Source organism: Andrena cerasifolii, chromosome 2 (genome assembly GCF_050908995.1).
Source record: "Andrena cerasifolii isolate SP2316 chromosome 2, iyAndCera1_principal, whole genome shotgun sequence".
Lineage (NCBI taxonomy): Eukaryota > Metazoa > Arthropoda > Insecta > Hymenoptera > Andrenidae > Andrena > Andrena cerasifolii.
Window position 1 is genome coordinate 11,486,358 of NC_135119.1, and position 12,353 is coordinate 11,498,710.

The window sequence follows — 12,353 nt, forward strand, 5'->3', positions numbered from 1 at the left end:
GTTTGGTTTTGCGGTGAGCACTGCCATTCGGAACCAGATTATCTAAAATCAAAAACCAAAACAGATTTCGTTAGTACATTAATGTATCCTCTGATTAACTTAAGGAATTTCCGAAATATTAATTTAAAACAAAGTGGCGATTATTTAAAGTCGAAATCCTGATTTTTTCGTGCAAAAGTCACACGCGAACGACTCTAATAAATCGCAGCAAAAGTGACGATGGGAATAAGGGATCGTCACTCTGTACGAATGATTGATCGGTGCTTTTTTCGCTGGAGTAGCAATCTATCGCGGGGCAGGTCTGCCTAATAGGGTCTAATAGTTCAGGGAATACGTATAGGAATGGATCTCCGCGCGAACGCTGACCCGGGGCCATCCTTATCCCCGAGACGAACACAGCAGCATTCCCCTGGCACAGAGGGGTGCGCGATATGCCAGACAAGCGGTCAGAATAGAGCGTATAACGTTGTTGTTGTTGTTTTCATCCGGCTGGCGATCGTATGAATCGTCGGTTGGGGGAATGTATCGGGTGTAGACTGCTGCCTGGATGATTCACGGACCGGATGAAAAAGTACCGTGCCACGCGTTCACCCGAGTTCCCTGGAAATTTGCGCGTCGCGAGCAATGAAGTCCCTCCTACGTGCTACTTTTAAACGCGCCATTCTGCGAGCGTATACACCTGATGCTCTTCAGGCTCGTTCGACTGTGCTTTTACAAAGTACATATAGGAGCGTAACGATGACGTTGGATGCTGCTAGAAATACGCTTAACGCTAATTCCATCGGGACAGGTTATTCGCCTCGTTCGCGCAGGCACAGCTTCGGAAACAGTGGTCGTTTCTTGCGTAAAATCGTCCATCGTACAGGGCTGTTGCGTCACCTTTTGAATATACAGCAGCCCGCGTTCAAAATTCTCTCCGCCATTCTTGCTCAAGCATCGGCGTATGTAAAACACGGTGTACGCATGTAAATGGAACACGTTTATCGGCAATCTAGAAGAAGTTTCTGTTTATTACTGTGGAATATAAATGTTTGCGAGCAACAAAAGCAAAACGTTTGTAAATATACGCGTATATGTATGTGTATGGGAAATGGGACCTCGCAGTAGCGTCTCATTTGAATTTTTGACAGAAATTTAAACGCCAATTGCAAAAAATTAATTTATTAGTTTACTTATTTCTCTGAATATATCGACTCATTTCCTTCACGGTGAATGCTAGGGTGGATGTCCCATTTACTGACAGGGTCCCTATTACTGCCACTTTGTTTATTTCACTTAAAAAAAAGTAACGTATAAAGAATAGACGTATAAAAAATGTACTATAATAATAGGAAGAACAGTCCCAATTTTATGATAAATTCTTTTTTACACTATTCTTTGTACGTTGCGTTAACCTATTTTGGCTCTTTGTTAGTTAATAACGGGTTCTGTTTTTGATGGTACACCATGTATGTATGATGATAGAATACACAAAATGAATGATATCTTGAGAATATAGCTAAACGTGTTATACCAAGAATTTTTATTTATTTTAATTAAGAAGCTATTTTGAGCGTAATTAATTGTAATCTGTGGTGAATCGCTATTGAGCGCCAGGAGAGACTCCAAGGGTTCCACGTCCTAATTGAAATTTCGAATTTTCTCCTGTACATAAATGACGCCAGATGATAACGGTCGCAATAATTGAGCAGACGAATTTATTTAGCGAAGAAGTCACGTCCACATCATAAAGCCAGTCACCTTTTGAAATCCTAAACAGAACCAACACTTTAATTAAAAAGAGCCGTTTGAATTACATAAAATCACTATTTATTTAAGATATTAGGCAGAACCAATTAGAAAATGGGATTTTTAATTTCTATAAAACCATAAATGTGTAGAGGCATACATGCAATTCAAATATATTTTTTCCCCATTTACTCGCGTATATAATAGAACGAATTGTGTAATTACGCGGTTCGTGCATTCAGTAATTAATTATTACGTTTCTTTTTAACGAGTAACGACTTTTCTAGTTAAGGATGCGTATCTATGCTAGGCTAAGTAAAAGTATATAAGCGTAATTTACGCTTTTATATACACATTAACGTATCGTATAATTCACATTGCTTAAGAATAATTAGAGACATTTACAAACGATGCGTTCCAAACATTAGGTACTTGGCTTAAACCAACAATTTTTGCTTAAAATAATAACATTATTAACAGGAAACAAACATAGTGTTTTATGGTTCGGCTTGGTGATTTAACATTAATTAAATCACAATTTAACTTTGTAATAAATTAAATCACAATGTGTACCGTGTGCTACATGGTACATCTGCAAATTACGTGGGTTGCAAATGGAAGGAGTAATCAATAGCTATTAAATTAATTCCGCTCTATCCACGTACGTGTATCATTGGATATCGTTTGGTAACCTTGTTATATTCATCCGCACAATCTGTTTGCAGGTATTAAGTAAATTATCCACAATACTAACTGTTGGTAATTGATCACATGTTATAAAATGTTCGATAAATTTGTGGTTGTATCTTTTTATAAATTTGTTTATCGAAGTAATCTTTAATATCAACGTTCAGCAATCAGGAAATGAAATCAAGCGTGTCGTAGGAGATGCTGATAAATTTCTTACGCGTGTTATACTTACGATAGATCTATCGAATTAAAATTGGGATTTGTTAAATTCGAGCGACAGGTATTACGAGACTTTTTGAAGGTGTCAATATAGACAGTATGTGTAGAGTATAAAAAATATAGTTGTAATGATTTTTTAACTATTTTATTCAGCTTCGATCCTCTGTTTCTGTTTGTATGTTGAATTATTTTTTAATTTTTAGTGCATTTTTTAGTTTTAAGTTTTATTAGTGTTTTTTTTAAATAAAATCGTTTAACATAATTTTTTTATATACTTATTTTTATCACACATTAATCTCCGTATATGGATCGCCGAGAAAAAAAACATGCAGGCAAAATTCGTCTTGATCTTGCAGATAACAACTGAAGTAGAAAAACTGGATTTATGTTTTTCATTTATCTACCAAAATTCACACCACGATATTTTGATCGTTGTATGAGTTTTTCAATATAATGGGATACTTCTTTTTTGTAACAAGTAATCTGTAAAAATCTCCATTAATATAAAACAAAGACACAAGTGATACTGAAATATTTACTCAATTTCTGGTGTCAACCGATTTTTAGCTATCACAGAAAGAATCAAGGCCCGCGTTATGTTAGCAAGTAGCCAGGCGAACTTTTCCTTTTACAGGCCTTTATTATTCTAAAGCTTACAACTATTAAATACTAAATCTTAATATATAAAGCAGAAAGTTTATATGTTTGTGTTTGTCTGCTGTTGCCTTGAACACTTTCGATCGGTAAACTCTGGGGTCACGAAATGTGCTTCAGCTCTTTATGCCTGGCCAATCTAGATGAATGTGACTATTTTCACAAAAAAAAACAAAAAAAACAAAAGAAAAGATAATATCAGAATCTAAATTCCAGGCGAAGTCGGCTAGAAAAGCTAGTTTAATATAATAGATTATGTAGTACTCTGCTTTCGTGGGAGGTTAGACAATAGACATGCACATGTCGATCGGTGGAGACGCGAAGCGCACATCAAGCGTAGAAAAGCCCCATGCGCGTGTAATTCGTGGACGTGAATGTACACAACCCAACCGTTATATTGTTTATCATTATCGTGCTGATATCGCTGCGTAAAACTGTCTTATAAATAAGATAGAAGTCAAAGGAAAAAGGGGGCTTGACATTTTTTCTAAAACTGATTTCTGTTAAAGTCGTTTGAATCAAGCTTCGTTACGATGCACATTCTCGTTATCAGCGCCGTGGAAGCAAAAATAAACATTACGGAAGATTTCGACTTTTATCGGATTATTGCGTAAGATCCTGATAAGGAAAATAAGAAGTCACAGCGCGTTTGCCTTTCGCGTTATCGACGTCATTCCATTGATCAACCCGAATGCCAATTGCTTCCTAGCATGCTATTAAATTCCCCCCACTTCCCTTTACGTAGTATTCTACAGAGAATACTATTCTAAAGAGAGTACAACGGAAGCTACACTCATATAGTTTATAGAAAAAAAATGAAATTTGTTTTTAGACCTGCTGTTCCATAGTTATATATTCGACCAGCTCGCGTTGGGAGTCTAGAAGATTAATTAATATATTAAAATTTATACATGTTTTTCTATTTATTTATTTTTATATAGTCTCTTAAGACAGCGTACTAAAAGTAGGTACTACAAATTTTCTATGCAAACTGCAAATTATACCTAAAAAAAATCTTAAAAATGGCTTACTTTTCCGGCTGTCACAGTGGTGTTTCCCCTTAAATCAGTTGGTTTTTTTCAGTATACTTAAAATTTCTACTTGCTTGTGTTCTGGTAGAAGCTGTTGTAAATTCTCGAGGGAGATGTCCTTTCCACGAATCTAACAATAATAAATTTTTCTTTTCAGTGTTTCGTTCAATTTCTTGAAACTAGTTTCCAAAATGTCGAGCTACAACTTTCCCCGATTTTGAAGCTGCAGCGTAAGCGTTAGCGGGTCTAAAGACAGTTTGCTCTACACGTGGCCCAGATCATCCACTAGGTTCCTTTAACAGTTAACACGACTTAAGGGGACGGAGTTATAGATATATTACAATAGGCATGATGGTATAACTATGAGTCATTGAGGATAAAGACTGAAGTGGTCACGATCGTTTTCGTCCTCGCAGCAGACAACGTCCGCCCAGAATGCATCTTGAAATTAAAGGCTCCCCCAAACCAACAGCTTTTTATACGCGGTGGCTTTTGGGCAGTGACGCGACAAACGTTCATCATTACACATCACTGCGCTTGTGCGACGCAGTAGCCAATAGAAAGAAGGCGTATGTTACCTCGTCGCCCCTCCCGCAAGGATATCACCCCCCGCAACTATTCCTCCGTCCCTATATTCCTATGTGCATGGTCGCACTTTTTCCAACAAATTTACGCCCTCTGGCGATCTGTTCCAAATTTCCCAACTACATTTTGCATTTTGCATTTTTGTTTTTCCTGTGTTTGTACACAGGATGGCGTTTCAAGCATTTTTGCTTATATTGCCCAACGAACTATAGTCCCATTTTTTTTCTCTCTCTCCTTCGGGTCCCAGCAGCAGCAGCGCACCGGGAGAAAGGTGGTCACCCATCTTTCCCCAGTACACCACCCCGTGATGCTTAAACTTCGGTGATCTAACGAGAACCGGTGTTTTCCATCACGGCTACGGCCGCTGGTAATTTCCCAACTATTTTTTGGTTCTTGAAAACCATCAGAGCAGCGTATTACAAATAGAATATAAACCTTCGAACGAGATAGTTTTATCGGTAAGAAATATGAGATGAAGTGGCGGAATTCTTAAGCTCAAGGAAAGTGACGGCTCGAAATAATCGCGCATACGTGGCGGCGGCCATGAAAGTGTTAATTGTCAATTAAACGAGCCGCGCGCGTCGCAGGCGCGATAATTCTATCGATCGAAATACTGTTGCCGTGTTGTTAAACACGTTTCAATTTACACGCGGATCGGATCGCGGCGGCCCGCCTGTCTTCTTACCCGCCGTAGTTGTTAGAGCCCATTTAATTCGCCGAAGAGGGGTCGTATTAATTTCACAGTCTGTTTCCAGCCGTTTGCGCAACAATGAGTCGCCTATTTGGCCTAATTAGTAAACGAAAAACACGCAAGGCCAGCGTGGCGTGACCAGCTTTGACTCGCAAGGGAACACCCCAACCCGAAAATTCTGATTTTAATGAAACTTTGTGCGAATGTAGAGCACATTGGGATACCCAGGGAGAAATTTCTTTTCTGCGGAAATTCACTTCGAAAGTGGTCAACTCACCCCTTAAACTTATCGCGTCCTTCCCTTTTTTTTTTAAATATAATTGTATTTTTCTTTTGCTAGTGTGATAGAGTATAAAAAACTGAACAACTCTTACGCTCAAAGTTTTGCTCTATCTCGCATCGTTACAAAGTTATATTAAAGAACCGGAGAAACCCAGTAACTTTAAGGGCTGATTTCACCCCTTCGGAGTGAATTTCCGGAGAGAAAGAATTTCTGCTTGCATACACTCCAATATGCTCCACATCCGCACGAAGTTTCATTAAAATCAGAATGTTCGGGTTTGGGAATGTTTCCTTGTAAGCGAACTGTGCTGCTTGCTGCTTCCTCCCATCTACCTCGTTCCACCTTGGCACGTCCCGCCACGGCGGCGGTCGCGCGCGATTTCGTTTTCTTTCCGTGCGCCGCTTCTTTCGCCGGCCGTTGCTCGCTCCGAGCGCGGCTCAACTTCGACGGGCCGTGTGTACTTCAAAGCGATATGAAAGGCAGAGAACCACTGCAGGCAGACAGTCAGTCGCTAGGTGCGTTACTATTCTCGGTCGGCGGCATTCCGATAAGCTGTGTGCCAAATCTTGGCCCAACGCTGGACGAACGACAGCGTTTCGTTCGAATCCGACGATGAGATTCTCCGTCTTCCTCTGATTCAGACGTTTTCGCGCCTCGCCTTCTTTGTCTTCTTATTCTTCTCGAGTACGACGCGTCGCTGGTGTAAGGCTTTCTCGCGCGTGACGCTTCGGCGGCTCACGACTGGTAGCTGTCGGACAGAGAGACATATGTATATTCGCCTGGTAGAGATAACACTAGCTTGGAGAAAGATAGGTGGAGGTTAGAAATGTAGGAGTTTAAAATATCATTCGCGAGTCACAACAATGTCCCGCGTGATAAGGCCAGGCCATTATGCTCCGTGACAACGCTTCTATGAAGGTGTGGTCCTGGATTTTGTGGTTGAGTAGTGTCATATGTCCTATGGGTACAAATGAGAGCAATGTTATTAATATAGGTTTAAAAAAAGCATTTATTAAAAAGATAGGTGAAAAGTATAATCTGTTAAGGAAATAATGATGTAGGTATTTGTTTTCAAGGGCGCTCCTGTTCTTTGGCGTATTTATATGCTAGTTTTAATTTTTTAATGGAGTTATACATTGATTTTATCTTTTTAAAATTCTTTCTGTACATACCCTTCACACGCCCTTACTTAACTCTTCAAGCCTGTAATTATTTACGTGACCTGGAGCTAACGCTATGGTGGTAATTAAATTATTGCTCGGAGTGTTTTAGTACTGCCTTAAAAATAATTGTTAGCTAAGAAAATTTATAAGAGAAATAAATCGAATTTTCAGGATAATTAACCGAGGGTTTTCGTTGATTTTACTTTTACTTTTTGAAACAAAATGAATTGATTTTACTTTTTGAAAACGTTATAATTCACATCAATACGTTATGAGCAAAGATCAAAAATGTTATTTTAAACAATTTTGGAAAAAAGTCATTCAGTAAAAATAGAATTTTATTTAAATAGAAGCTACATAGTTTATTATTAAACCTCAAAGAAATTGTTAAAAAAAAAATAGATCATTATTAATTTTGATTTCTAATTACGACTAGCCATTATGAATGATTAAATTTTTTTTGCCACCAGTAACCATTATCGATGACGGAATTGACCGGAATTGTTTTTAGTTACTGATAACCATTATCGGCAGCAAAAAATTTCTTGGTTACCGCTAACCAATATCGACGGGGAAAAATTTTCTGGTTACATTCGATCATTGTCAATTGTAATTAAGATTACTGATAATTATATTCATTGACAACATGAAAAAATTTAACTATAAAACTTATATATTTCATTAAGCAAAAAACAGTAAATTGTACTACACTATCTTTTATCCTATTCTTTGTTTCACATACAATTTTAATTCCGTTTATTTTTGCTTAATAAAACATGTAAGCTTTATAATTAATTTTTTTTCTCACGTTGCCAGGTTTATTTAATTATCAGTAATGTTAATTCCAATTGACAATGATCGAATGTAACCAGAAAATAAATTTGCCGTCGATAGTGGTTAGCGGTAATCAAAATAAAACTCGGATCATCGATAATGCTTACTGGTTACTATTAACCAAAATTAACTTTCCGCCATCGATTTTAAATAATCCTTATGATTTTAAACAGCCAAAAAATGAATAAAGGTGTATACAAAGCGTCAGTACTGTATCTTTTCTCATCGCCTAGAAAAAAAATAGTAAAATCAGCAGAAAAATCACACCGTCTAAACCCGAATACCCCCATAAAAGCCAACGTTATCTTTGTTTCTTTCCGTCCCCTACTCTCGATCTCCGAAAGTCATAAAACTCGACTGAAGCGTGAAATCGGAGGTGTGAAATTCGCACGCCTACCTCCCCGAATAAAAGATCTCCGGACCTAGAGATTATCAACTTAACCGGGAACAACTGTGTATAGGTAAGATCGTTTAGTAGCGGACGTAAGTACAAGCACGCGTACGGCGTATCGGCTTGACGGGTTAATACGCTGTAACATCGTTAACCAGCGCATATTTCTTCGAGAATAATATTCTAATATTCTACTTGCAAGGTTTAAGCTTCACTCCACAATCTGACCTCATTTGTTTTGTACATATTGTCGAAGTTCAGACTCCTGTTAACAAGACTCTCGTGACTTGTACGCACTTACTACCTGATTAGATGCTTTTATTTAAGCGGTTACACGCAGTCAGGAGGTAAACAAAGAACGATTCTTTGGAAATTTATTTTTATGCAAAGCGTTTTTGTATTCAGATGAGGGACACTTTAACAGGTTATTATATTAAGTTTTGGTATAAAAGTGTTTAGTTATTGCAAAATTACAACTGATTTCCCGGAAGCTGTTTTTAGAAATACGCTTTGCGGTGACCAACATTATTCGGAACTGGGTTAAGGTGAATGTCCCAATTTCCGCTCATTTAAGAGGTTACTTGTCAGAAAGAAGGTGTAAAAAATTTGTTTCTGATCAAAATTTGCAGAGTGATTGATTAATTCTTTGATAATAAATCAACCAGTCGAAAACTATTTAAGAAAGATATTTTCAGATATTTAACTACTAGTAATTTGTAATTATATATAATGTTTTAAATGTGCGTATTTCTGCTCACGAAAAATAGCGATGTACGTATTTCTACTCACCATTTGTACCAATTTCTGCTCACATAATACGTTGCCTTTTCAGGTTAAAATAAGTTACATCTTTTATGGAGATGTTTCATAACACAACAGTAAAGCATAAAATAATGATAAACAAAAAATAAAATGCCTTCTATAAAATTTTGGTGAGTAGAAATGCGGACACGACGGTGATTCACTTGACCCTAAACCTAATCATCTGTTTTCTACTTAAAATAATAAAAAATAGTTAATTCATATACTTTCGTCTAATATTGTATATCCGATACATCCTTAAGCGTAAACAGTAAGGAATAAGAGCGAAAGTGTAAAAGAGCTTACCCTCGTCTTTCTTTATGCAAAATGTAATAGTATCGGAGCAAAATGTGTTCCAAGATGTTCCAACATGATGCTGAAAAGTACCTCGCATTATTTTTAAAAGGAACGCGATTATTAAACTCTTCAGGAGGTGGATCCTTCTGTTTATTTATGCAACCACAGTCGGCGGTACGCACACTCGCGCACCTTGCATTGTCCGTGCTGCCCAGCTGGTGATACGCCGAACACGTCGCGTCCAGGTCCTGAAGGTTCGACGACCTTAACAAGCCGACGGGTTCTCGTTCGCAGAAAGCTCACTTATCTTCTTCCCTTTTCACCCATCCACCCACCCATCCATAGATTTGTGCCGCTTCGATGCGGCTTACGTAAAATACTCGCTCGGTATTTTTAGCCGGACAGGTGGTACCAATGTCTTGTTCCGTATTGCCAAAACACGAGCAGAAAGCGGGCGCGACTCGGCCACAGTGGATAACGTTTGTAACTCTTCGAGGGGGTAATCGTCGAAGAAATTGGACGAATTACAAGACTCTTCAGCTGACGGTCGTCGTGTTATTGTTTGGCTTCGACACTCCGAGATTGAACCCCGCAGGAGCTGGTGTCATTAATTAGTAGTGGGTCCATTCACGTGATTGGACTCTACTGTCGATAGTAACTGATAGCCAACCATCAAAGATATTCCCAGTATTAATGTTGTGGCTTGCTTCGTCTGATGTTTTGCTCGGAAACAGAACTGGCCTGGTAAGCAAAGTGCCCCCAAACCAAATTAAACTTGGTGTACAGCAATCGATAGGTTCCTCAAAGAATACTATTTCTGCCCTACCCCCACTACTAGGGTAGTTACGGGCTGAAACGTAATTTGCGGTTAACAAAATAGAATGAGACCGTTGTTATAAGCTAAAGAGAAAAACGTTCCATTTGTTTTCTTTTATCAAACGGTACCTACCTACCAGTGATCAAATACTTTTGACCGGTACTGTATGTGCGATGGCAATCTGTACTTCCAAACAGGAATCCCATGTAAACAGTGTGTGTTATTTACGACATTCTGAAAGGTTCTGATGTTTCCAGTAATAGTAGATTCGGCAGATCGAATGTATCGCTTGTATACAATGCTGTTCATTCAATACTTTGCACTTTGAGCGAATATTGGAAAACATTATACAGTCAGTCAATAAATATGTTTCTTGACACCTTATACGAACCGGCGGTCTTTTTTAGCTCGCATCAACTGCTTTTAACCCTCCATAAGCAATGGCGGATTTCAGAAAAAAGGTCCAAGTGGCAAACGTTCTGAGGGGCCCATTTTTTTCAGGAAAATGAAGAGGTAGTTTACCAAAAACTAGTGTAGTAGTAGAGAAAATAATATAGTGTTTGGTTAAAATCGTAAATTTTTTTGAAGATAAGGCCCTAGGGGGGCCTTCTGAGCAGGGGCCCATTTTTGGGTGAAAATGAAGAGGTAGTTTACCAAAAAGTAGTGTAGGAGTAGAGAAAAAAATATAGTGTTTGGTTAAAATCGTAAATTTTTTTGAAGATAAGGCCCTAGGGGGGCCTTCTGAGCAGGGGCCCATTTTTCGGGAAAATAAAGAGGTAGTTTACTAAAAACGGGCCAAGTGTAGTAGTACGAAAAATAATGTAGTGTTTGGATACCTATACCTGATCATAATTTTTTTTTTGCCATGGGGCCTTACTTGGGCCTTCTCTGCAGGGGCCTAAGCGGCTACTACTCATCAACCGTCCTGTTAAATCCGCCACTGTCCATAACGTTATGTTTTACACAACTAATTATTGAAGCATTAACATCAAAATGACCAAAAATTTGTCGTACGATACGATTTTAACGAAAATCGACAATTCGAAACTTGTGAGTATTAGTGTATCTCGATATCTTCTCTTTCCTTTTCTTTTCCTATTATCACTTGATAGTCATGTAGAATTTTTTACTAGGGAATATAAAACACATATTAATGTAATCAGAGTCTGGCGTGTTATGTATCACGAATTAAAACTTCATACCAGAAAGTTGAGTGGATTTTCAGTCACAGCAGTTTTCGTAAAGTGTAATTCTAAATCGAAACAAGAACTTTCGCCTGCGGTTTAGCAAGTTTGATAAGTGTCAGCTGCGGCGCGAGACGTGTTGATGTCACGTATTTCATTCAAATTTATGCATCCCTGGAGCCCACGATGGGAGGGTATTCTTGTTCCGTGAGAATCTCTCCCTTTATACACCTTGCGGAGGAAGGCATGAAAGGGGTTGATTGTAGGTATCGATCCTTAAACAAAGAATCTATGTTTATGACCATGCAGTCATGCGCTCTAGTCTCGACCTGAATAGTCGTGCACGCGATCTACAAGAACGTAAACAAACGAAGCTATAAAACAGATGTATCGACGGTATCATCGGGGTCCCTCGTAATCATAAAAATCCATTTCTTTTGTAGATAACGCCCTGCAATACACCAGCGACGCCACCGAACTTCCCTGACGCGCTCCTCGCGTTCTCCAAAATGTCCGCGGGTGACAAAACTCCCTTGGGTAAGTTTCAGTATTATTTATTGTGTATAACGCCTCCTTAGGACCTATTTACGTCATACTTTTATGGCTCGCGGTAGTTATTCAACGCATTCACACATTTTCTGCCTTTTCCAACATTCCCCAATGGCCCCTTTGTTCCATCCAGTCTATCGGGTGACATAGCTCCCACGATCCTTTTCAGTAGGCTAGTTTATTGGGAAATAACATTCCCACATTTCAACTCTTGTACCTACTATCGGTATATTACGTGCTTCTTTCTCTAAATATTTTTTATTCTCACATTTGCCCTTCGTGCACACAACTTATAATCACAGATTGGTCACACGGAGTTCACTGCACCGCAGCGTCATTTTTGAGTTACCATTTTCGTATTTCAGAATCTCTTAACTTTTCAGTGACAATTGTACATTCGCAGGACTCGAACCAATCATGCTCTAATAGTCTTTTT

The 12,353-nt window shown here is 38.5% G+C and overlaps 1 protein-coding gene and 1 long non-coding RNA gene across 2 annotated transcripts in view; one reads left to right on the forward strand and one right to left on the reverse strand.

Annotated features, from left to right (window-relative positions):
• LOC143366441 (UBA-like domain-containing protein 2) overlaps positions 1-12,353 on the forward strand; it is a 36,897-nt gene that overhangs the window by 21,578 nt on the left and 2,966 nt on the right. The window contains exon 3 of the mRNA XM_076807541.1: positions 11,812-11,905. Coding sequence (XP_076663656.1) covers positions 11,812-11,905 — 94 coding nt within the window. The remainder of the gene's footprint in view (positions 1-11,811; positions 11,906-12,353) is intronic.
• LOC143366444 (uncharacterized) lies at positions 1,624-11,121 on the reverse strand. Its single transcript, XR_013084731.1, has 3 exons — positions 10,317-11,121; positions 9,377-10,217; positions 1,624-1,751 (listed from the first exon to the last, which is right to left on the reverse strand). It is a non-coding gene; the product is annotated as an uncharacterized LOC143366444 (long non-coding RNA).